General features: G+C 50.8%; 1 protein-coding gene across 2 annotated transcripts; it reads right to left on the bottom strand.

Moving 5' to 3' along the window:
- Nucleotides 1–3,051: 3,051 nt before the first annotated feature.
- On the bottom strand, nt 3,052–24,974 carry TPM4 (tropomyosin 4). Of its 2 annotated transcripts, XM_079917169.1 has the most exons (9): nt 24,772–24,974; nt 19,618–19,743; nt 15,189–15,322; nt 12,447–12,564; nt 11,809–11,879; nt 10,580–10,655; nt 8,734–8,796; nt 8,578–8,647; nt 3,052–4,487 (listed from the first exon to the last, which is right to left on the bottom strand). In XM_079917169.1, the coding sequence occupies exons 1-9, from the start codon at nt 24,883–24,885 to the stop codon at nt 4,405–4,407; spliced, it is 855 nt and encodes a 284-aa protein (XP_079773295.1). In that variant the 5' UTR covers nt 24,886–24,974; the 3' UTR covers nt 3,052–4,404. The 2 variants fall into 2 exon arrangements, with proteins under 2 accessions (XP_079773295.1, XP_079773296.1); XM_079917170.1 differs by lacking the exons at nt 19,618–19,743; nt 24,772–24,974 and adding an exon at nt 19,084–19,537.
- Between the last annotated feature and the right edge of the window lie 536 nt (nt 24,975–25,510).

Below are 25,510 nucleotides of genomic sequence, written 5' to 3'. Positions count from 1 at the left end.
ACCTCGGCGCTGGCCAGGGGACCTACCTAGAGATAGCCAGGCTCCAGCCACCAAGCTATGTACTGAGGCTCGCAGGACTCCCCTGGAGGGCCCTCGAACCTATGTAGAGGTTGTTCGGGTCTTACCCCAGAGTCTCGTCCGCCTCAGCCCTTTCAGGCGCGCCCCGGGGGCCTCGCAACCTGCCGAGGTAGTTAGCACAGTGAGAATTAAAACCTGCCGAGGTAGTTAGCACAGTGAGAATTATAGGGAATACTTACGAGCGTTGGTTCTGTGCCTGCCAGTGTTGTTAGCACTTATAAAAAATACATGAAATAGTTTATTCCCACCCCGACCCACTGAGGTAGGTATTGTTGTCCTCCCCCCCCCCGCCCCCCGTTTTATGGTGAGAAAACCGAGGCCAAATAGGTTAAGTGACTTTCCCAGGCAAGTTGGTTTTTGAACTCAAAGTGACCAGCTTCAGAGGCTGAGGTCTTGATCATGTTGGTTTCCTGCATCGTAGAGACGGGCCACACACCACCTGCGTGGCGTCACCGCTATGTGTCCCTCTGGGGTCAGTCCTGGAGATTTGCCCAAGGATCTTACAAAAGATGGCCCCTGCCTCCAACTGCAGCACATTCTTCTGCTTATTTGGCTCCGGTTAGGAAAAGCTTCAACCAGAGCCATAGACCACTTGGTTGGCTTCAGCCTCTGTGGCATTTGATACTCTTGACCACCTTCTCTGGCAGTTCTCCTTTTCTTGGTACACTTCCCATTTTATTTGCCTGTTTCTTTTATTACCTATACCTCCCCTTCTCTGGGTGCTGCTTCTCCAGATTCCATTGCAGTTTTGCGTGTGTGTGTGTGGGGGGGGGGGTTGCTTGGTGTTCCTCTTTCTATATCTGTTCTTGCTTCCTGGGTGATCTCATTCACTTCTTGGCTCCTACTGTCTCCATACTGGTGATTCTCAGTTCTTAGAGAACCCATAGCCCAGCCATCCCTCCATGACCCAACTACTTCCTGGGCATTTACCTTTGGATCTGTCAAAGATACTTCAAACTCATCATGTCCACAACTGAACTTGTCATCTTGTACTCACACTAGCTTGTCTTGAATTACTTTTCTGAGACCTAAGCCACCGTATTTTCTTTCATCCCTCACAGCCTGGTTTTTAAGGATGTTCTAAATAGCTCTGAAACCTTGCTTTTCTGTTTTTTTTAAATTAATTAATTTTATTTTCGGCTGTACTGGGTCTTTGTTGCTGCACGGGCTTTGTCTAGTTGCAGCGAGCAGGGGCTACTCTTCCTTGAGGTGCATGGGCGTCTCACTGCGGTGGCTTCTCTTGTTGTGGAGCACGGGTTCTAGGCACGCGGGCTTCAGTAGTTGTGGCTCACAGGCTCTAGAGCGCAGGCTCAGTAGTTGTGGCACGTGAGCTCAGTAGTTGTGGCACATGGGCTTAGTTGCTCTGTGGCATGTGAGATCTTCCCAGACCAGGGATCGAACCCGTGTCCCCTGCCTTGGCAGGCAGATTCTTAAGCACTGCACCACCAGGGAAGTTCCTTGCTCTTCTATTTTTTTTTTTTTTTTTTTTTGCGGTACGCGGGCCCCTCACTGTTGTGGTCTCTCCCGTTGCGGAGCACAGGCTCCGGAAGCGCAGGCTCAGCGGCCATGGCTCACGGGCCCAGCGGCTCCACGGCATGTGGAATCTTCCCAGACCGGGGCATGAACCTGTGTCCCCTGCATCGGCAGGCGGACTCTCAACCACTGCGCCACCAGGGAAGCCCTCTTCTATTTCTTTTGCTCGTCAGATCATCACATCTCTCCACTGCTCTCCCTGATCGTTCTCTAATCCAGATTCCACCCTGCAGTGAGCTTAGTCTAAAACATTTATCCAATATCCATCCATGGTCTATTGGCAGGATAAATTCCTCACAGTTTGGTCCTAACCTCACCTTTTGTCCCACCCACACTTCATGGGATTGGGAACTCCCCAAGAGCTGAGACATGTCAGTTTAACAAACATTAAATACTTATAATAGGTGCTGAGGCACCAGGATGACTAAAGCAGTATACTGAGATTAGATTACAGCCCAAGGGGGTGAGGAGGAGGGAGAGGAGGAACTTCAATCTAGCAGTGGTAGGGCACTTAGAGGGGGGCATTATACTTTATTCATGGACATTCCCTGCCTCTACCACCTAAACAAGCTCACAGTGTCAGCCAAATGTTGAATTAAAATGAAGGAAATGTTTTTAACTGTACTTGGTAACAAAAAAAATTGTTTGCATACTGCATTCATGTCTTAAAGGCTTTCATTTCTTTTGGATTCCCTAACCCCCTTCCCCAAGATCAGATCTTAAGGCAAACCTCAAAGCAATTCAGGTGGTGAAACTGCAGCCACCCTTGACACTTTCTTCTTTAAGTTCCTGCCATCCAGTAAGCCAAGTCTAAAGATTACTTTCCTTCAGATCACTTCTTCCTTCTTATTCCAGTCTGGCAAGCACTGTCCTGGATTAACTGAAATACCTTTCTAACTGATCTTCCTGCCTCTAGTCTACCCCACTCTAGTCCTTCCTGACAATGCATGCTAAGTGGATTTTCCTAATTTATTTCTTTTATTTATTGATTATTGATCAGTGGCTCTCCACTCCGGACCAACTTAATTTAAGTTCAGGCTCTCATCAGTGTGGACCCCGCCTACCTTCCAGCTTTCCTACTTCTTTCTTTTTTATATGTCACACAGAGAAAACCTTACCCAGCCAGGCCTTGTGCTTTCGTGACTCAAGTGATAGGGACCATCTTTCCTGCTCCTATCTTGTCTATTAAAATCTTCCTCATTCTTTTAGTCTGGCTCAGGCAGGATTGGGGATAACAAAGGACAGGAGCTTTGAGTTACTAAGGCAAAGAGCTTTCACCTGTAATATAGAGATCATAATCCTTATATCAGGTAGTCATGGTAGACAGCAAATAAATAACATTTGCTGAGTTCTTGGTACAGTTATCTTTCCTTTCTATCCCATTTACATTTGTCAAACCATAATGCTGTGTATGTCCCCACACACTAAAATTCACACAAATTGTAGTTTATGTAAAAATTTATTTGACCAAAATGTAGAAAAAGTGATACTATTACATATGATACAGTTGCAAGAATCTAAATGAAAAGTGTGGGTTTTATTCAGTTGCACAATTTGCTAGTGTATCTCCTGGGTAGTGTGATGCTTAATAAATAGGAGTGAGGGGCAGAGGATTTGGATAAGCTAGAAGCAGGGTGATTTTTAGTCAGAATTGTAAACTTGAGTTGGCTCCCACACTGCTGGGGAATGTGGAATGTTTCAGCTCTGAGATGTTAACTGAGAAAGCAGAAATCTAACAAAGACAAAATGTGCAGCCCTGTCTACAAAATACTCCATATCCAGTTTAATCAGGAGTTTCTTGGTCTTTGATTAACTTCGTCCTGAAGAAGGAATTAAAATTCCAGATAAGTAAATCTCCAATTTGCCAGTCCCTGGAGTATAGAGGAGATGAAGTTAGGCCACTTACTTTTTCATCTTTACTTTGATGTCAGAGAGCGCCATTCTGCCCAATATTTGTTTATAGAAAAAGAGTCTTAATTATTGATGCTAGCAGTGTTTTTGATACGGCTTCTCTGAATAGGACTGAATTCTACAACATTCATTCCTGCTGAGTGGATGGCCTCATATCGGAGCAGATAAGCATGGGTCATTATTGGAATAAAACATTAGCTCCTCAGAGAACAACTTTAGAGTGAAAGAAGCATGGAGAAGAGCATATCAATCATCTATTCCGAAAACATCTGGGTAATTATTATGACTCTTTTCCAGGCATTCTCATGCTGACTGCTCAGAGGATGTTTGTTCTGCACGGTGGAGGGTGGAAAAGAGGCAGGACGATCAGGTTAACCTCTCTGGTTTATGACTTCCCATAGTAATCCCACCCCCACCCCCCTTTTTTGCTCTGGATGGAAAATCCCCACCCATTTTAATGTGACGGTCCCTGGCCTCCTATAGTGTGACCGATGGTGAATATTCTTCAGCCTTTTAAACTGACCCATGACTAGATATCGGAATCTGTGTTTCGAAAGTGTGAGGTTGTCTATTCTCCCAGGAACCAAATGCCCTCAGTCTTAAGAGAGTATGCTCAATATGAAATACCCTGCCTACCTTAGGAATAAATGCAATTTAAGGATAAAAATAGAGCTGAAAAAGCTGGTGCCATTTGAAAAAAGGAAGGAATAGATTTAACTGGTGCTCAAAGCTTCTCTGATACAAAATATTTGGTCATGTGTTCATAATTTGCTTGACATTTCCAGCAAAGCGAAGAGGCAATAACAAAAGAAACTTCTTACAAGAGAAGAGAAAGACACGGAGCTCTGGAGTTTCTTTTGGAACAAGACTCTTCTGTTTTGGTTATATACAGTTTAGTTCGTTTAGTGTCTGATCCAGTGTCTGATGTAAGCCCACATTCTCTTCTTTGGCCTGGGCAAGCTTTTCTGGTGAGAATTAAGAATGAGGGAAAAATAAATTAATAAGCATCTTTGTTAAAGGAAAAAAAAAAAAGGTTTCTAAACTCCACATTGCCAGAGTGAAAGAGCAGAGAAGGTACTCTACATTTTAATTATAGCAGAACACCGTGGACTAGCAGACACTAAATGCCAAGTTTGGGAGCCGGATAGGGTTGCAAAATAAAATACAGGTGCTCCGTTAAATTTGAATTTCAGATAGACAACGAATAAATTTTTTAACACAAGTGTATCCCAAATGTTGCTTGAGATATACTTATGCTAAAAATTTATTCATTGCCTATCTGATATTCAAATTTAACTGAGTGTCCTATATTTTAATATGATAAATCTGGCAATCCTAGAGTCAGAACACCTGGATTTAAGCCCCAGTTGGGCCAATGAAGTAAGCCATTTAACCTTTCTAGGTCTCAGTTTCCCCATCTATCAAATGGGGATAATAATACCATTGTGTGGCATGGGGGTTATTATGAGGCACAAATGAGAAATGCTTCAGAACTTATGAAATGCTACACAGATTTTAGTCTAAGATATGGATGACTTAATACATTTTCTCCCTAGTGCTGGTTAATTAATCCTTGAGCTTATGGTAGGGAGAGATAATCCTGTAACCCATCTTTCCTTTGGAGCTTCTGGGAATGGCTGTTTAAATTCCACGCATAATTGTGTTATTGTTTCTATGTGTCCATAGCAGTGTAGTCAAACTGCAGGTAAATGCAACATGACTGAAATTTAAGCCAGACTATAGGTACATTATGAAGTAATTGAGGTGATGAAACAAACAAACAAAAAAAAACCCAAAAATCTAAGATGCCATCTAGGGCTGTGCATGACAGAGCATGAGAGAGAACTGGTTTGCAATGAGTGATGGCTGATAAGGACTAGGGCAAGACTTATTCAAATACCAGAGGAAAGCAAGATGCCTCATAAAATGTGATATGATCAGCTTGGAAATGTTCAGAAAGAATAAAAGTGACTGCAAAAGATGGCAGCCTTTCAACTAGAGCTACTGAACCTTTCATTTGATGTGGCACTTTTAAAAATCTAATCTAGTGACTATGACCTGGGAGGATTCTCTCAGAGGACAGTTACTTGGGCCTGTCCAGTCTGGATTAACAGAAGTAACTGAGGGCCTACTATGTGTGAACCAATTTCTCCATTACCTTATTTAATCCTCAACCACTGAGCTATCACTTTTGTTTTTGCAAAAAAGCTAAGCAGCTTGTTCAGGGTTGCACAGCTAAAATGGTAGAGCTGGGATGTAAACCCAGGTTTCCCAACTCCAAATCTCGACCTCACTTCACACCTTGCCACTTGGATCCCCTGGCATCTACTTTATCATTAGGTCTGAGGCTAACTTTCCCCTAAAGTGTTAATTGCCCTTGAGAATGGGACAGGCCCCCACGCTGTCAACAGGTAGAAGTAGATCTCCGTAGCCCTAATCACTAAATGAAGTTCCACCTAGGTGCTTAGTTATGCAGACTGACTGGATAGACAGGGCTGCAGTTATTTCCAAGGGTGGAGGCTACATATGGCTGGAAAAATCCCAGGAACAAGTATGCAGAGAGAGAAAACAAAAAACACCTACCCCTACACAGTTTAATCTTTCCAGGGGCATATGTATAGGAATATGTGAGGGGAGTGGTTTATGTAGAAGTTCAGGGTGGACAGCAGTTAGGAACAGAGAAAGGTTGGAGGTGGAAGGGCATGGGTAGTTTAGGGAAGATGTATTTTGGAGGACTGAGTATAAAGAATTGCGACAGAGGTTCCCACCTAAATAAAAAATTACTGGATGAGGAATAACAAGCTATAGTGACCAAAAATTAATGATCTCACTGGAGCTTTTCATGCCATTTTCAGGTTCAAGGGGCAGTCTGGAAGACGGCTTGGACATCAAAATGTCAGTGTTTCTGGGACAATTTAAGGTGGTGGCAGCGGTGGGGTGCAGGGGAGAGCCACACAGACTATTTAAAATTTGGATTCTCTTGGGAAAACTGATGAGCTTTTGGTCACCATAGGTGTGAGCTTTCAACACCCACACGCAAATTTTATGAGCTGTCACTAAACCAAGGTTCCTGGCTCTAGTTAACTCAAGTATGAGGGGAGATAGATGTTAGCATCTCAGGCAACTTCGTTTGGAACTCAGGAAAGAATCACCTCACTTCCTTTGTTTGGCATTCCAGCAGCTTCCATTCCCTTGCCCTGTTAATGGGATGCCCTTTAATTCCTTGTATAGTTGTTTTCTAAGGGCAGGGTATAGAGGTGAGCTTCCTCCCAGGACTGGGAACTGGAGAGGTGTTCAGTGAACAATGAAGACATAGGGAACCCCAGGCACCACTCTCCAAGTATTTCACAGAGAAAACATGAGAAAAGGAGGACTAAGGAGACCAAAATGCCATTGCCGCTATTTGAATCCACAGATGAAGCCCCATCCAAAGGTAGCCTCTTTTTAGCGATAAGCCTGCTGGTTTTTGCAAGTTCTGCTGACTCTACTAAGCTGCTCAGGAGGTTGGATGAGTCTCCATTCAACATAATTTCTATTTAAGGAAAAACTGCTATTGGCATGCAGATACAGTTAGCTAATACATTTGAGAGCTCAGGCCAAGTTGGCTTTTGTTTTTACATTGTCAGAAAAGAATCATGTGGGCATAATTTTCTTTTTGAAACGAGCTCTTCATTTGAACCACTCACTTTTGGTTGCAATCATGGTCAAGGGCCTCATAGCTATGGCTCAAAAGCGGCAAGTGGAGAAAATGAAAATGAGAGGGCACGAAGGTGAGGACTGCCTGTCTTTATTTCTGTCACACAGTCACAGACACAGCAGAAGAAGGCTTGAAAGGTCAAACCAGGAGGCAGGAAACTGGAGCTTCTAGCTTCCAGAAGCCCACAGGAGTATAGGCACCACAGTGAGAAGGCAGACTTCAGTATTGCTAGGACAGAGGGCAGCGCCCCAGCCGCCTCTTAGAGAGAGGTCATGTCGTTGAGAGCATGGTCCAACTCCTCGCTGATAGCTTTGTACTTGAGCTTCTGAGCATATAGCTCGTCTAGAGGGCGGAGGTCCCCAGGGAGAGAGTTCAGAAGAAGAGGTACAGGGTACAGAACGCGAGGGTCGGAATGGAGTGCCACACATGAGCAACGAGAGGAAGAAAAAAAAAGTGAGAAAACAAAGCATGAACTAGGAGAAAGTCGTGTCCTGTGTAACACAAAAGAGAAAGCAAAAGATCTATGGAGTGATTTCTAAGTGGTGTGAAGTTCTGCAGGGGGTTAGCCATAATGAACCTTTAAAAAGAGTGGTGACTAGAAATGGCTAGAGCTTCTCCCCACCAATCTCCCACCCCAGGTTATTTCTGACTTTCAATGATGTCATCCAGTCCAAAGGCTGTACTTTGGAATGGGGCATTTTCCCTTATATGGAAACCTCACTTCCTAAATCAAACATTGGGACACATGGTCTGAGGAATGAGTTCTGTACCCTTTCTGGGTGGGACAGGCAGTTTGGGAGATTTCGTTTGAACCCCAAGATTCTGGAAGTTCTGGGTTATTTCATGAAGAACATGGGACAGAATTTTTTTTAAAGCTGGAACTCTTCAAGAAATTCTGGGATATGTGGGCAGCAGACTCACAGACTGGAGTCTTAATTCAGGTCTCCACGGTCTCTAAATTTCCATTTTCTCATACTGTGATAAGCTTTGCACTCTCTGGGAGAGAGCTTCTGTAAAAATGCAAGGCATTTAAAAAATGCAAGGCGTGTCAGAAATGAGCAAATTAAAGGAAATTCTAAAGACTTGAAAAGAATCAGCCATATTTGGGTCTCTTTACTCACATGTGGAGCTAATTAAGCAGAAATATTTTAGTTCTTGAAAAATGGCGACCCTAGTCTGAATTTGATTTGCACTGTTCCATTCCAGGGCTCCAGACTTCCACATGTGACATCACTCTGCACTTTGCTATCCTAAAGTGGACGAAGCCCAAATCAGCCTTTCCAGATTCCCCCCAACTGTCTGGGGATGTGTCGTGTAGAGGGAGGCAGAGCAAACATAATTATATGGTAATTTCATACCTTCCAGGTCATCAATTGTCTTTTCCAGTTTTGCAACTGTTCTCTCTGCAAATTCGGCACGGGTCTCAGCCTAGGGCAGAAGAAAGGAGTCACTATGAGTGCTTTAAGACCAGCCGCAGGAGAAACCTGAACTAGTTGGATGGAAATCACACGCACCTCTTTCAGTTTGTCAGACAGAAGTTTAATTTCTTCTTCATATTTATCCTCCTTTTCAGAATACTGTGGGAGAGACCAAAACACTGCTTTTAAAAAAGGAAGGGAAAAAAAGCACAAAGAATGCATGTTCCCTGTTCCTCGGAGAAAAGTGTGTGCTTGAAGCTATGAACCTGCCTAAGAAGTGGAGACAGGCACCTTCCCAGGCAGAAGAAATGTGTGCATAACTCAGAGAATCCGGGAGAGATCCCTCTGGGTTGGTATTGATCTCAAGACCTGAGCTGACAACTCAGGATACACATGTGATGAATATGGTGCAGATGACTGCATGGAAATAGGCTACTCAAGGCCCTCCGCAGCAGCTGGCCTAACCTATGTTTCCAACCCCACTTCCCATCAGCTTCCCCAAGGTGCTGGCCACTTCCTAGCCCTATTCTGAGTGTTCTCTGGTCTCCAGCCCTTGACTACAACTGGGCCCCCCAGCATGGAATGTTCCATTCCTCATTACTATCTGTCAGAAGTTATGTTTGTCTTTCAGGGCTCGACTCAGATGAATAGTAGCAAACCTTCATTAACTGCCTGCTATGTTGCTAGATATCATCAATCCCAATTTACAGAAGAGTAAAGAGTAACAGACAGGTTAGCTAATTTGTCTAGGGTCACGTGGCTACGAAGTGACCAAGCCGTGACTGGAACCTGACTCTGGAATTTGAGCTCCTGGCCAGCATCCCGCTCTACGGTCTTTTCTAACGTCACCTCCTCGTGACACCTTTCCCAACTTTGTGTAGTCCCCCTGTTGAAGCCCCACTGCACTTTGTTACTTTATCAACCCCTCTACTCAGCTAGACTTCAAGATCTTCAAGAACAGAAGCCGTACCATCACTGTAGCATCTCTCCCCGTGACCAGGGCAGCATCTGGCATACATATGTGGTCTGCATTTATTCACCACCTATCCTAGTATGAGATATACGCCAGGCACAACGCTAGGACTAATGACACAGCTCTAAACAAGACATAGTCCCTGTCCTTAAAACCTACAATCTAGCAAGGAAGGCATGCAATTAATTTTGATAGATGTGATCAACCATCATGATAGGAAAAGAAGTAGGTGGGGCTACACAGCTGAGAAACACCTAACCTAGGTGAGCAATCAGGGAGGGCCTCTCATGCAGGGGCCTAAAGGATGAATAGGGGGTTGCCAAGCAGAGAGCAAAGGGAAGGCCACCCCAGGCTGAGTGGACAGCAGGTTCAAGGTATTGAAGGTGACCCACATGGAATGTTTGTGAAACTGAAGTTCAATGCAACTGGAGGGGAGTAGGAGGAGGGAGAATGAGGAAGAGATGAGGATGCAGGGGTTGGCGGGGGGTGGGAAGAAGGCCATGGAAGAGCGTGTACGTTGCTCCTAATGCTCTCTCCTGTAATGACTGCTTTGGGTACTGTTTCCGCTAATAAAGCCCAATTCCACCCCTGATTGCCGCTCGACCTTCTAGAAAGTATTTCTGGAGGAACCCAGGGATTCAGTTGAGAGTGAGGCTCTGTAGGCTCTGTATCTATATGATGATCCTCAGATCTACCTAAGAGGAGCCTGGCCAGGTCCCAGTCTCATTCCATCTCCACCTTCCGGGAGGTAGAGATAAAAGATGGTGCTAAGACCCCATCTTAAAAGGGGGGGAAATCTAGCCGCTGGACACCTCTTTCTGTAGGGGAAAAACCTGGCTGCTGGGCACCAAAGCTACTGTTAGCAAATACAGGTCAGATCCCTGATACCCTAGCACGCTCCTGCGTACGTTGCGGGGAGAAAAGAAGAAAGTCCGGCAAATCACCCTCCAGCTCAAGCCAACCACCAACCTTTTCAGATGCAGCCTCTAGCGACTTCAGGTTGTTAGTGACATTCTTGAGTTCTTCTTCCAGGTCACCACATTTTCTGCCCAAAGACAAGGGATTTTTGTGTCTTATCTTACATCAGGCAATTCCCCTAAAAGAAGTTTTCAAAAGGAGGAATCGCACTTCCAGGGGCCCCCAGAAGGAATGCGGGGGGGAAAAATGTTAATGGCTTTTTCTGAGACACAGCGCTGTGTGTTTATCAAAACCCTATCATGCCAGGCAAAGGCGCGGCAGGCCGAGGAGTATTTGGAAGGTTTGTAAAGCACTCCTGGGCTCCTGCCAAGTCTGAGGCAACAGGGACTTGTGAAATCTATGACTGATGTGGTTGACTCCGGAAGGTGTTTAAGAATGAGATGGGGGCTGGGAGCAATCGGAGTTTACAGCGGACACTCCAGGAAGCAAGGTTGGAGCGGATTTTCGAAACCAGATCTCTCTCAGCACAGCAGGAATGCTCCGGGGAGCTGGATTCCTCACCCAAGTCCGAGGGGGGAGGCATTTTGGTTTTCTGGTGGGGAGCTTGTGGGGATTCCGGTCAACCTTCTCACCTTTCCCCCCAGGAATGTGTCCCAATCCAACAATGACATCAAGAACAAGGCATTTAAACACTGACATGGCACCCTGCCCTCAGTGTTTCCTTAAGAAGGCACAGGGCTTCCCTGGTGGCGCAGTGGTTGGGAGTCCACCTGCCGATGCAGGGGACACGGGTTCGTGCCCCGGTCGGGGAGGATCCCACATGCCGTGGAGCAGCTGGGCCAGTGAGCCACGGCCGCTGAGCCTGCGCGTCCGGAGCCTGTGCTCCGCAACGGGAGAGGCAGCAATAGTCAGAGGCCCGTGTACCACCAAAAAAAAAAAAAAAAAAAAAAAGAAGGCACAGCCTCCTGAGGGATCCTCTCTGGGAAAACGGACTTCTGGGCTTCTCTGCTCTCCCTGTCTCACTCATCTTTCCCAATACCTTTGTGGGAAGAGTCAACACGTGGGCAGCACTGCCCAGGGCAGTAAGAACAAACAGTTGCCCATCATTCTTTGTCAGCCATGGAGGCAAAGAGGAGGCACTGAGCAATGAGTCTCAGATGCCCGTCCACTTGACCAGAGGCCCTGGTCGGTATCCATTCCCAACACAACCAACTCCCTCCCAGCTCCACCCCCGCCCCGGAGCTGAGCTGGGCGCCACTCAGCCTTGCTCTGCCACTCACAGTTCAGACACCTCGGCACGCTCCTCTGCCCTCTCCAGCTCGCCCTCCAGTATGACCAACTTACGAGCTACCTGCAGAGACAGGAAGGATCGATGAAGACTGACCCCTGAGAGCCACGTCTAGTTCAATGCCCTCCCCCGTGCAGACAGCAAGGCCACGCCCAGACCATCTGCAACGCGGGGCTTTCAGCTGCTTCTCCGACTCAGACAGTCCCAGGGAAAATCTAAATTCTCTCCCTCAGGCCCCGGGAAGTGAAGGAAGAGATGGGACCATGAGGGCAGGCAGAAGGAGCAACTGAGCTTTCATGGCCTGAAGACCCACGACTGGGGACCACAATTCCCCATGTTAGCCTAACACCAAGCTGCAGGACAAAAAAGGGATCTGATCACTTGGTTTCCGCATTAAGTCTAAGTCCCCACTTGTCTGAGTGTCACAGAATTTCCCAGGACTTTTGGCGTCGTGGAAGATATGGTTTCCTAGCCAAGTGGCTGTCTTAGGAAAACAGATGTGGACACAGAAGGACAGCTGAGCTGACCAAGAACTTCCTTTAGGCGGCCCCAGGGTTCTCCCTATCACAGATCCATTTCCTCCCCACTTCCTGCTGCTGCCATCTACCAGCCCCACTCACCCCAACTCACCTCCTCGTATTTGCGGTCAGCCTCCTCAGCAATATGCTTGGCCTCTTTGAGCTGCATCTCCTGAATCTCCATCTTCTCCTCATCTTTCATTGCCCGGTTTTCTATCACCTTCATTCCTCTGCAAGGAGCAAACCTCGTCATTACTTCCATACATTACCGCCTCATCACACACCTCCATGCATCTGCTCATCTAAACACTTCTCTGACATCTACCAAGAACCGTACTCCAAACAGGAAATTGTAGAGCTGCTCACGTTCACTTCATCTTTGCCAAACGCCAGGCACTAAGTGCCTCAAACTTCACAACCCCCGCCCCCAGAGTAGGTACATCATCCCCATTTCACGGAGGAAGAAACTGAGGCATAGAGAGACTCAGTTAAGCAAATAACTTGCTTAAGGTTACACAGCCAGTAAGTGGCAGAGCTGGGATTCAAACTGGTGATGTGGCTCGAGTCCACGCTCCCATCCTATAGAGTCTCTCACTAACTAGTAACAAGGGGGACTTGTACGCCAGCAGTTACCACGATGTGATCGGAGGTCTGGGCCCAGCTTGGCTGTTGGAATGATGAATTCTGCTGCAGTGAAGTGGTGTGTGTGTGTGTGTGTGTGTGTGTGTGTGTGTGTGTGTGAGAGAGAGAGAGAGAGAGAGAGAGAGAGAGAGAGAGAGAGAGAGACAAGGCACTTCCCAGAAGAGAGTCCACAAATGAACAAGGAGGGGAAAGGTATTCTTCAGTGAGACGGGGCTGTACAAGAAAGCCCCAGAGGAATGAAAGAATATGGCAGGGAGGTCAGGGTGGCTGGACCATAGGCTGCTTGAACGACACACTAAGTGTTTTATGCCAAGGGGACATGGAACCACAGGAGGGTTTCAAAAGCAGGAGTGAGTGGAAACTAGAATGATGGATGGACTGCAGTGGGAAGACCAGGTAAGAGGCAGGTACCCACAAAGTGATGGGTGAGGAAGGCCTGAACTGAAGTGGATACTGAACTGAAGTCCACTTTGGAAAGGACAGCGTCCTGGGGATGGCTGGAAGTCTCCTACAACTTTTGACCATGAAATGGAGCTCACTCTAGCCTGCACTGCTTGGGGTGGACAAGGTAAGATCAGATACTTCCAAAGAAGAGGCCAGCGCTGGATAACGTATCGACGTGTGTTGTGCCTGCCCACAGCAGAGGACCATATGCTTCTTTTCTTTTTTTTTGAATTTTTGAATCATTTAATTTTTTTATACAGCAGGTTCTTATTGGTTATCCATTTAATACATATTAGCGTACGTGTGTCAATCCCAATCTCCCAATTCATCACACCACCCCAACCCCCACCATATACTTCTAACAAATACTTGCATTCGGACTATCACTACCATTCTCAGCTGACTATCAAAACACTGTCCATGCCTGTACCAGTCCTCAAGATCGTCAAGTTTGGAAAACCCTCTGCAGCAGTGGAGAGATCAAAGTGACTTGTCCAAGGCCACACAGTAAATGGCAGTGGCTTTTTGGAAGAACTTAAATCTAGATTCTCCATCTCCCAAGTATAAGATTCTTTCTACCTAAACAGCAGTGTCTAACAGGGGTACCATCAAAGGCCTCTGGTAACGTGATACCAATAAGTGAGGGGCTTTCCCAGGCTCTAGTGGTTTGCCTTGGGGAGGTCACAGAAGTGAGACAATCTGGCCAGGCTGGTCTGACTGTGAACAACGGTAGCAGCTAATCTAGGCCCCAGGCACAGCCATGAGCAACTTGTGACTGGATCCTTCACACTTCCTTGTGACTGCCCTGAGCGGCCACCCTCTCCCTCTATTAAGTGGCTGAAGCAGAGATCTGTGCCCTGGGTAGGACTATTCCACTGCACGGGAAGAAATTTCCCACTTGGGCAGCTCGAAAAGTCAATCTCCAAGATTCCCCGGTTGGTTCTGCTTCTCCAGGGTATGGTCACAACAGTACAATCGGGAATGAACCCTTGGGAGGAGTATATACCAGAAAACTATGGTGGATGGGTCCGGTGAGAATTCTGTTGTGAAGATGTGGCAGATACACGAGGCCCAATGGGCCAGCCCACACCATGACCACACAAGGAACCCATTTACCACCACACAGAGACAGCTGCTTCTGTGAATTACACAATCTGCCCTCAGTCCTCCAGAGCCTGCGCCAAGGCGTGCCAGAGAACTTGCCCACTCTGGAGGACACAGTACCCTTCTGGAGGCAGCGTAGCTCTGTCAGTGGCAAATATATTAATGGGACTGGTTCGTGCATGTCCCTGACACACAGCTGTCCAGTAGCCCAAAGCCTGAAGCACTGCCAGCGAACATCTATGTAGATGGCCTATTCCAAATTTTCATCCCCCGCCTTCTCACATCACCCTGGAAACTGATGTCTTGAGAACACTGATGACGAGACGCACAGCGACTTTCAGGGAGAATGTGAGAAGCAGCGTTCTGCAAACTGATTGCCAGTGACAGTTGCAGTTGCAATCTTATACGTGTCCATTTTTTGCCTTCTTCTGCCTGTTGTTCGTTTTCCTTTGGAGCCACCACATCAAATGCCCCTACCTACAGCATGATGGTTTACAAGGCGTTGCACCTACGTACACACCATACGCATTTGTACGTATGTGCACACGTGCAGGTCTGTGTGATCTCATTTACTCTCACCCCAGCTCTGGCAGGTCCGCTCTACAACACGATCCCCGTTTCCCAGAAGCAAGCGCTAATGCCACTGGGTTCAAAGCGTCCTTACCTCTCACTCTCATCTGCAGCCTTTTCTGCCTCCTCCAGCTTCTGCAGGGCTGTGGCCAGTCGTTCCTGAGCCCTGTCCAACTCCTCCTCAACGAGCTGGATGCGTCGATTGAGAGCTGCCACATCACCTTCAGCCTAGGGAGGTCAGAGGTGCAGCCAGGTTAAGAAGGAAACGGGTCAGCTAGCAGCAGGAGCCCTCCACTCACACAGTGCCCTTTCCCCCAGCTAACCCGCTTCCCCTGCCAAAGCCCACCCAGGAATCCAGGTGATAAGGAGTTCACACTCTGTCTCATCTGGAGAATGTGAATTTTCCATATGATCTTTCCCCCAAATGTCAGCAAACATCTACCACAATAGGACAGTCTGTCAAGTCAATACAGGAGAGAGAGATAAGTAAGCTGTATGTTCCAAGAGGACGGTGCTGGCCTCTCCGTGGTATTGCTAGAGAGCAAGGCCACCAGTGGCCAGCTCACCCTGTCACATAAGGTCTGCTCCCAGCCACCTGAATGGCAAGACAAATGCAAGAATCTGGACGCCTCAGTTACATGTTGGCCATACAGCTGGGAGGGAGGCTGGGGGCGGCCCAGTTGGAACGCCGTCCTTAACCAAGCCTGGCTGAGAGATGTTGGGACAAAAAGATACAAGAAAGGAAAGGAAAGAAAACTTGGTTACAGGCATGGGAGGGATGTCAGAATGTTGTTAGTGGCTTTTCAAGATGTTTTCACCTACAAGGAAGGGAATATGGTGGCGTGCATAAAAGCAAGAACTCCAGGATCACAGTGTGCTGGGTCAGAATCCCCGCTCTGCCAGTTTATAGCCACGTGGCATTGGGCAGGTCGTTTCACGGCTTGCTCTGAGCCTCCCTATCCCAGGGCCTGCTTGCTTCGCGCCTCTGTGGGGACTGTAAAGGAAGGGTATGGCATTGCACCTGGCGTGTGGGAAGTCCCACAAAGTGCAGTTCTTACTGCCACGGTTTCACCTCATTTAATCCTCACGTATCTCACCCATTTTACAGCTGGGGAAATTGAGAGATCCAGTGAGGCGAAGTAGTTTGGTTCAGTGTCACAGAGCTGGTAGGGAACGGCTTCTTGAGCCCCAGCCCAGGGTTCTTCCCTCGCCGAACCTGTGCTCTGAGTCCTGCAGGGGCTTCGAGGCCACACACTTAGGAATATTGCAAATTGGTAAAATGGAGCTCAACCGACGGGAGAAATATAAAGCTACCCTGGCTTCTTCATAACAAGACGAGAATCTCCGAACTGGGGAAGGCTGTAAAAATCCGTGGAGTAATAGAATAAGGCCAGAGTTGCTGAAAAGCACAGAGTCAGGAAACTTTTCTTAGCTCCGGAGTCCTAGCAGCAGGGGGAGCAGAAGCTCCCACAGGTGTTTTTGATTGCAACTTCCTCTGCAACATCAGTTTGGGGAATCCATTTAAACCACTGATGAACTATTTTAAGAAATGTCACCCACTCGTTCCAACGAGTGGGTGCTTTTTATTCTTTTTAAATGAGATGAATCTTAACTCCTTCAGCAACTGGGGCAGGAACTGACTTCCCCCCAACCCCGTGTTTTTTAGTACGCTCACAAAATGGTGCAACCAACACCATTATCTAATTCCAAACGTTTTGTCACCCCGAAAAGAACCCTCATACCCGTTAGTAGTCAAGGAACGGACGTTTTAGATCATGCAGAGGTGCTTGATTCACGAGTAGTCTTAAAAAAAAACAAAACACTGCCTCTTTACGTGGGGGATTCTGAATCCCGACAACCAAGCTTTGGGCACATTTTCAACTATCTGGAATCGAGACAGTTCTGAGATACATTCATATATGTACATACATACATACATACATATGTATTTTTGAAAAACTGCTAGTCACTGCTAGTCATTTTCGGTTCCACCCCTTCCTGCAATCAAAGCTTCTACACGCTACAAAGGATTTCCCTTATAAGGTAAAAGAGGCTTGCTAGATACATGTGGCAAAGGAACAGGAAGATGTCGGTTAATCACACAAAAATCTAAACGAAACCAGCTGTTGGGAGGCAGACCCAGAAGTCTGCCACACGCCGGCTCTTGGCTTTCTCTACAAGAGACTGAAAAAGTGCCCCCCCCTTCCCCCCTGGGCTCAATTCCTTTTGCCCAGGAACCTTCTTAAGGCTTTTCCCCTTTCCTGATCAAGAGAAGCATGCCTTGAAAAGTGAACTTTTTAAGAAGTTCGAAACTTTCCAAAAACATCTCTCCTCCCATATTGGACTGTCCCGCTCCTGAGTCTTGGCTCACGGCTGAGGGCCATTTTTAAGCAGAAGTAATTGTCCTCCAGAGATGACTTGGGATGAGATCAGAGGGAGGGTTATGCCGGTTACGTGTGCGAAAGAGGCCAAACTGGCTACTGTTGGAGGCTTACACCAGGTTTCTGAGGCCTCTTCACGCCAGAGCAGCCCTTACAGGATTAAATGCTTTGACTCTGGCCAGCGGAGAAACAGTCTGGGGGGCTCTTCCCCAGACCTGTCAATACACATGGCAGCTCCATCTGGTTGGGCACTTTTTCCACTTTTGGGGTACCCACCCTGAGTCCCAGCACTCCAGCTTTCAGGGACCCTGGGCTTCCACCCTCTCCCCCAACTTTCTTTCCTCTGAGTCTTTGCACAGTCTCTTGTCCCGGAAAACTCTTATTTATTCTATAAGACTGTTCAACCTCCATTTTGAAGCCTACCCCACTGGTTCTCTACTTCTGTCATGCTCCCATAACAGTACGCAGACACACCCCGCCCACAATGTTAATCAGCCTTATTTGTCTGACTCTCCTTGCCCCCCCCCCCCACTAGGCTGTGAGCTCCTCTAGGGGTAGAACGAGGGGAGAAAAAAGTCCAGTAATAGAGCTCGTACTATATGCCAGTTGCCATGTAGGGAGGTTTTACTCCTGAGACCCTCCCAACTATCCTTGGGGTCAGCATTATTGTCATCCCTACTTTGTAGATGGAGACACGCTCCTAGCAGTTAAGTACACCAATACAGACCTCTCTCCAGCCCCACTGGTGGCCACCACCTGTCCCGTCCCAAGGGGCAATCAGGGGGCGGAGAGGGGGCGGTGAGGCCCCCTCCTCATTCAGCCCCATTATCTGCCTCAAGCCCCGCAACTTGCAGCGGCCGCACACAAAACGATCTTGGGTCGGGGGCCCCATGCTAACATTCCAAGGGTCTTCTAGAGGAAGGCGGGTTCCGCGGCCCGCGTTCCCACAGGGACCAGCTGGGGAGGGAAAGGCCCGCGGCTCGGGACTGAACTTCCGCCCCAAGTCTGGAGCAGACACGTCGCCGCCGCGCCCCTGGGAACAGCTGGGAAAGTTCGGCAGGAACCGGGAAGCCTCGTAAGAGGCGAGAAAGTGCGACGCCCCCAGCTCCACTCCCGGTTTCGGCCTGTCCAACCCTAGACAATGGAAGTTCAACGTTTTCACTCTCACTTCCCGCTCCTAGGTGGAGCAGCAGCTCCCCGCCCTCCCCCGCCCGGACCCCGGCGCCAGCGGCGAGTCGGAAGGCAGCAGGGTGCCCCCTACCCCCTCTCCCTACTCCAGGATCGCGTACACCCCCCCGCTCCGCCCCATCCCCCCATTTCCCGCTCGGCCGGCCCCGCCCGACCCGGATGCGGCGCCCCCTCCCCCGTCCCAGGCTAGGGAAGGAGGATGGCGATGGAGGAACGGGTCTCAGCAGAGGGTCCCAGGTTGCGGGTCCGCGATCGGGAGCGCCGGGGCCCGAGGGTGCAAAGGTGGGATAATGGGGGCGATGATGGGGGGCGACAGCGGCGGGCGCGCAGGGAGCGCGGGAAGCGGGCGGCGCCGGGATAAGGGAAGAAAGGAGGGCGCGCCGCAGCCGGGGGTGCAGGAGCCGGCGCGCAGGCTCTCACTTTCTCTCGCCGCTCGCGCTCGCCGTCCAGCTCCCGCTGCAGGCCCTGCGCGCGGTCCTCCGCCTCATCCGCCTGCTGCTGCAGGGCCTGGATCTTGCGTTTCACCGCCTCCAGGGAGTTGAGGCCAGCCATGGCGCGGAGGCGCACGCAGCGGGCGGCGGGCAGCGGCGGGCGCTCGTCTCGGCTCGGCTCCGGCGAGAGCTGCAGCAGCCGCGCCCCGGCCCCAGAGCCTTTGCCTGCGCCAGGGCCGCCCCCGCCTCTCTCCGCCCCCGGCCCGGCCGCTGTCGGGGCGATGAGGTCACCCGGCCGGGCAGCCGACGTCAGCACCGCTGGGGGAGGGCCTGACGTCGGCACCGCTGGCCGCAGCTGCTGGAAAGTGCCCTCTTTCGGGACTTATTTGGAGAAAGCGCCGGGAGGCACCGCCTTCTCCTCTTCCTCTTCCTCCTCCTCCTCTTCCTCCAGCGCTTCCCGCCCGCCCGGCCCCGGGGCTCCTGTCCGGCCCTGCCACGGGCGCCCCCATTACTGGGCACGTACGTCGGAGGCTTTCTTCTCCGTCAGCTCCAGCTTCTCCTGCGCGTCCTTCAGGTCCTCGGAGTATTTGTCCAGCTCATCCTCCGTCCCCTTCAGCTTCTTCTGGAGGTGCGTCAGCTCCTCCTCTACCTGGGGACAGATAGGGGGACGCATCAGCCTGGGGGCCACGTCCCCGCGGCGCAGGGGCGTCCCCCGCATTCATAGGAGTCCAGGTTTCCTCATCTGTAAAACAGGGGTAACAATGTTACGCACCACTCAATAAACGCACCACTCATACCTGTTAATATGACTTTCACATCCTTTCCTTATCCTGGGACCAGCTGTGCTTATCTTTTTTTGGAGTCCCCCAATACTCTTGCAGAATGGATCACAGCTTTTGAGAAACAAGTCCCGACAAGTTTCCTACAAACACGCGTTCAATTTTGCAGCCTCCTCAGGGGAGTCTCATACTCTGGGCCTGGACCATCCCTCTACCCTCAGCCTTCCCAACACTGGCAGCAGAGGATCTTCCTAAGTATGTTTACCCTCCCTCTGTCTAGAACCTGCCATGGTTCCCTATTGCCCAAGAGAGTGGTTCTCACAAAATACCCTGAAGGATTGACAGGCTCAATCCCCGCCCCCGCCCCCCACTCCTGGACTTTGGGGGCTTACTAGAAGAGAGCTACTCCTTAAAGATCACTTTCCTGGAAGGCTCAGGTTAAATCTCTTAAATTCTTGCAATCTGGCTTGTGTTCGTTTTAATAAAAGTGTCTCCTGCATTCCCCACATTTTCAGTCCTCTTTTGTTTATCCCAAGAGTCTTGCCAGCCTCCTGGCACCCCCAGTTTGAGAAGGTCAGGTCTGTGGGATACAAACCACAGACCCCTTCACCTCTCCATCACCCCCCACCACACCAGTCAAGGGTCAGCTCAGAAAGCTTTCTCAGCACCCTCCCTCCCTCCCTCTGTGCGCCTCCCTCCCCTGCAGTAACTCTAGGCTGGGGTGGTCAGTCCAGATCAGGCTTTGATCTGATTTCATGTCTCAGGTGGTTTGACCCCTGGTCCTGTTCATGCTCCCAACGTGGGCAGGCAGCCCCCATGGGCCCTGCATCCTCCTCCTCCTCACAGCAGGAAGCCCAGAGAGGTGGAGTGACTTTCCACGGATCACACAGAACAGGATTTGAACCCACATCTGAACAGGCCCTCGTAACAGGCCTGCTTTTCTGCATCCCTCCCTAACTTGCTCATGTTCACGCCTGAGACAATGTGCAAGATGTGCCAGGTTCTCTGTGTGTGTGTGTGTGTGTGTGTGTGCGCGCGCGTGCACGCGTGCATGTGTGCAAATTCTTAAAAGGGCTGCTATCCCAATCTCCCACCCAGCCTCCCATTTCCAGGGCTACTGAGTGTCCTACCGCTGAGCTGGGGAATGGAAAAGAGGGTGGGAGATCAGAGGAGGAGGAGAGTGGCTGCAGCTCCCGCAGCTCCTGCCTAAGACAGGGTCCACCGACCCTGACTTGACCTCTAGGCAAGGAGCCCGGAAGCCTGACTCCAAATCCCAGCTGTATGACCCCGTCCCCTTTTCTGGCCTCAGTCTCTTCATCTGCAAAATGGAAGCCTTGACGTGGTGGTCTCTGAGCGCCCTGGCTACTGCTTTTGAACTTCCACTTTCACTGAGAAAATGAGCCAGTTTCCTTAAAGACAGGTCAGCCTGACCCAGCGTCCACCTGACTTCCTTCCAGATCTGTGTGGTAGAGCATTTCCTAGGTGCCAACTGTGTGCCAGGCACAACGCTCTTTTAACATGAAAAAGTGAGGGCAGGTTCTGCAGCGTCGGGCTCATTTGGGTGTCAAGATTGTTTTTGACGACTTTTTCTGGCAAAGTTTGGACAACAAGGAGTGGGGACTGTGATAAGGGAGGCAGAGTCCTATGAAGCAGTTAGAATGTGCCAGACACATTACAAATACCGTCCCCCTGAAGCCTCGTGTCACAGAAGGGTAAACTGAGTCCCTAAACAAGAAAGGGACCTGCCCAACGCCATACGGATAGGGCACTGGAACCCTTGTCAGACTGATTCCAAAACTGGTAGGCTATACTGTGCCCACTGCCCATCACGCCCTCCTCCCACTGACCCTCCACACCCAGCCCCCTCCCCTGGGTGGCCTGCACTGCTGCCCTGGGCCCCCAGTCCCTGTCCCACCCTCTCGCCCAACCCTGACCCCTGAGGCAGGGGGTGCCCTCCGTGTCTGGTTCTGTCTCCCCCAGCCTGGGGCTCCTTGCGAGACAGGCCTGGGGCTGAGGTCAGTCTGGGCTCCAGCATCACCCAGTATGGGACTGGGCCTGATGTTCGCCACAGAACCCCGGGGGAAGTTTGCAGAATGAATCAATGACACAACTGCAAACCCCTCAGTGGTTGGAGCTGGGTCTGAAAAATAAATAAAGTGGACACAGATCGGGTTCCTTTCCCTCTGTCCGAATTCCACACACAAAGTGTGTACGGGTGCGTGGTGCCTTGCCGGGGTTGGGGCGGGGGGGGCGCTGAGCCTTGCACTGACTCTGCAAGGTCTCCCTCAAGTTGCTTCCTTCTTGGGGCCTAGTTTCCCTGCCTGTAAAACTTTGGCCAGGAGGGTCATGGGCTGCGTACCATAGTCCCGGCAAATGGGGCCTTTGGGCAGGGCTGAGGCAGGATGTGGGGTCAAAGGCCAGTTGGGGCGGATGTCGCTGCCCTGGGAGGGGAGCGGGCAGGATGTGGGCAGGCTGGGCCTCCTGGTCCCATTTCCATACTGGAGAGAGAGGGCTTGGAATTGGGACTTTACTGCAGGTTCCCTGAGGGTCAGGCTGGCCTAAGACCCATGCTCTCTGGCCTCCTGAAGCATAAGGCAGTCCAGATAAATTGAGTCTTTCACCATCTCCCGCCTTTGCCCCAGGCAGAAATGGCCATCTGCGCTATGGGGCTCAGACTTCTGCTTTGGACCTCTGGAATCTTGGGTGCCCTGCCATCAGAAGGCGTTGTTTGCCCCCATTTCTCAGATAAGAGCACTGAGGGCTCAGAGAGGGGCAGCAATGTGCCCTGAGTTACAGAGCTAGGAGATGATCCGGCCTGGATTTGAGCACAAGTCCACCCCAGTGGGCAGCTTTGTGGAAAAAAAGAGAACAGAATGAAAATGCAGCTGGAGACCAGAGAACCTGTCCCTGCCTCCTTGGCCGTGCAGCTGGCTGGATGCTTTGAGGAGCCTTCCCTTTTGAACTTGTGTGCGCCTTGGTAGAGTGTGCTCTATCAGTCACTCACACCTTAGTGAAAATTAGAGCCATAGAATTGCTTTTTTTCTGAATTCCTAGCTAAGCCCCTCTTGGTAAGGGCTAAATGATGGATGGAAGCCGGCAGCTCAGGGCCAGCCCAGGATGGGTGTTTGTGTTTGCCAGGGAGGGAGGAGGAGAGTTTATGGCAGGGAGAACTGGGGTGGGGCTGTCCTGTGCGGATGTGTCACAGGCGCCTAGGGCAGCCCCAGGACACTGGGGGATGGGGAGGCCCAAAGGGGAGGTAGGGCAGGGCGGGAAAGAATCCTGGGTTTATTGAGCGCTTACACTGTGCCGGGTCCCAGGCCAAGGGCTCCACCTGCCTAGTCACCCCTCGTCCTCCCATGGTGGTGAGGAAGGCATCACTTTCACTTCCCCATTTCACACAGGTAGCCACCGAGGCACAGAGAGGTGAAGGTGTTTGCTCCAGGGTGCTCAGTGACTAAGCTGTGAGCAAGGCCAGCCTGAGTTCAGAGCCCGCACTTTTACCTGCTGAGCTGGCCTGACTCCTGGGATGGGCAGGGCTGGGCCCTTGGTGGTACCGTCCTAAGCGCCTCCTGGGGCTGGTTCGAGACCCTGACGCTCCTGAGGGCTTGGCAGTTGACCCCAAGGGTGCAGATGAGCCGTGGGGGGCAGGGCACTGTGGGAGGGCTCAGGACCCCCTTCCCTCCTCTCCCTGGCGGCTCTGGCCACCCAGACACAGACAGCTGACTTCTGCTGTGTCCCAAGCCACGGCCTTGGGACGGCACAGCCCAGGACACTTCCATTAGCTCTCTGATGTGTCCTGGCTGCCTGGGCCTCCCGGGAACCTTGTCCCCAAAGCTCTGGGTCTGGGGCCTCTGCCTTCCACAGGTATCCCCGCCTTCCCCTGCCAGGCTCACAGCAAGGGCTCCCCAGATACACAGAGACACATTGAGATTCTCAGGTTCACCCTCAAATCTCTACCCGCCCTAGCCCCCCAGCCCCTCACTCAGCTGCCCCTGCAGTCGGTCACAGCCAGCCCCACCATGCACCCACACTTGGCCACTCTCCTCGGACTGTCACGCACAGTCACACCTGAGTGTGCTCTGACACGGGCACCGGGTCACCCACACTGACACAGGTACCCCAACAGGCACACACATACCCTGACACACATGCACGCACGCCAGCCCAAACACACAGTCACCTTAACACACACACACACACACACACACACTCACCCTGACACCCGCACATTCCATTAATGTCATGTCAACTTTTGCCCAAGCACACACACAGCCAGCCTCTCCCCCATACACCCAAACCCCTGCTGATACCACCAACAACACACGCAGACTCACAAACATAGCCGTACTCTTCCACACCCACTTTCCAACAATTGCACGCACAGGCCTCCCTCTGCACACACATTCTTAGTCACCTTCACCCCTCCAGAGAGCTGAAACACACACACAACACATGTGAACACACAAATGCTCACACACACACAAATACCTTTCACACACACAGCATCCCCAAACCACCCCCTCTAGGATACCCCCCAACACTGATGCCTTCACCCCAACACACATCCGCACACCCTCACATTTGCACACACACAACCAGCCCACACAAACACCCCTCTCTTCCTCACACGCTTTCTTAGTCTCTCTCTCTCTCTCATTCGCGTTGCTCCCACTGGCTTTGTCGGGAGTGGGTCCAGTTGGCCCCCTCTCTCCCAGCCCAGAGACCCCTCCAGGGAAGACGAAGCAGCACTCTTTCTCAGCCGGAGCATCACCCCCTGTGTCTCCCCCAACCTCCGAGTACTAAGATTTCCCAGACCCCCACCGTCGGCCCCAGAAGCTCGCCAGCTCAGAGAGGGTGCTGGGCTGCCCGGCGCAGCCCAGCAGAGGCACGTCCGTCACCTGCTTGCACTTCTCCTCCGCAGCTTTCTTGTCCGACTCCGCCTGCTCGGCCCGGTCGATGGCGTTCTCCTTGTCCAGCTTCAGCATCTGCATCTTCTTCTTGATGGCCTCCATGGCTGGGCAGTCGGGGGGCGAAGGCGCAGGAAGGGCTGCGGGATCGAGTGAGCGGCGAGGGTGGTGGAGAGGCCCTTATAGGCTCCCCAGGGTGCGCCACCCTGCTTCGGGGCGAGTCTTGGAGGAGGCCCAAGCTCAGGCCGGCTGGGCCAGCCACCACTCGCTTGCTTGTTCAGGAGGACTTGGCCAGCTCACCAGCCTCCCCACAGCCCTCGCCTTATTTGGGTCTAGGATTTTCTCAAAGGAAAAAAAAAAAAAAAAAAGGCCCGACCCGTTTCCGTTTTTAACCTGGTGACACAGGTCCCGCGTGCGCGAGCAGGAACGGCGCCGGCCCAGGAGGATGAGGGCGGCCTGCCGGCTGGTCTGTTTCCCCATCTGTGCTTGGGTGGGCTGAAGAGGGCTTGTGGGGGGGTGCAGAGTAGGGGTGTGGTGCGGTGACGGGGCTCCTGTCCTCCCTTCTTCTCCCCTCTGGGTCCCTCCAGGTATTGGGGGGTCAGGACCCCATCCCATCTGCTACCACCCCTGGGGGACTCCCTGGATTACTCCCACCTGTCTGACCAGTCTCTGTCTCATCATCTCCCTCTCTCTTTCAGTGACTGTCTCTGTCTCTCTCTATCTCTTTTGT

This window comes from Stenella coeruleoalba (genome assembly GCF_951394435.1).
Source record: "Stenella coeruleoalba genome assembly, chromosome: 3".
NCBI classification, from domain to species: Eukaryota; Metazoa; Chordata; class Mammalia; order Artiodactyla; family Delphinidae; genus Stenella; species Stenella coeruleoalba.
Note: the sequence above shows the minus strand (reverse complement) of the source record. Positions and strands in the feature narration are given on the sequence as shown.

What these genes read in the sequence shown, in the direction of transcription:
- TPM4 (XM_079917169.1), bottom strand. Translation starts at nt 24,885, where the DNA reads ATGGAGGCCATCAAGAAGAAGATGCAGATGCTGAAGCTGGACAAGGAG. An exon ending in CTGACCGCAAATACGAGGAG is followed by an intron (nt 11,880 to 12,446) that starts GTGAGTTGGGGT and finishes CTGTCTCTGCAG; the next exon opens with GTAGCTCGTAAGTTGGTCAT. An exon ending in TGTCTGACAAACTGAAAGAG is followed by an intron (nt 8,648 to 8,733) that starts GTGCGTGTGATT and finishes CTTCTGCCCTAG; the next exon opens with GCTGAGACCCGTGCCGAATT.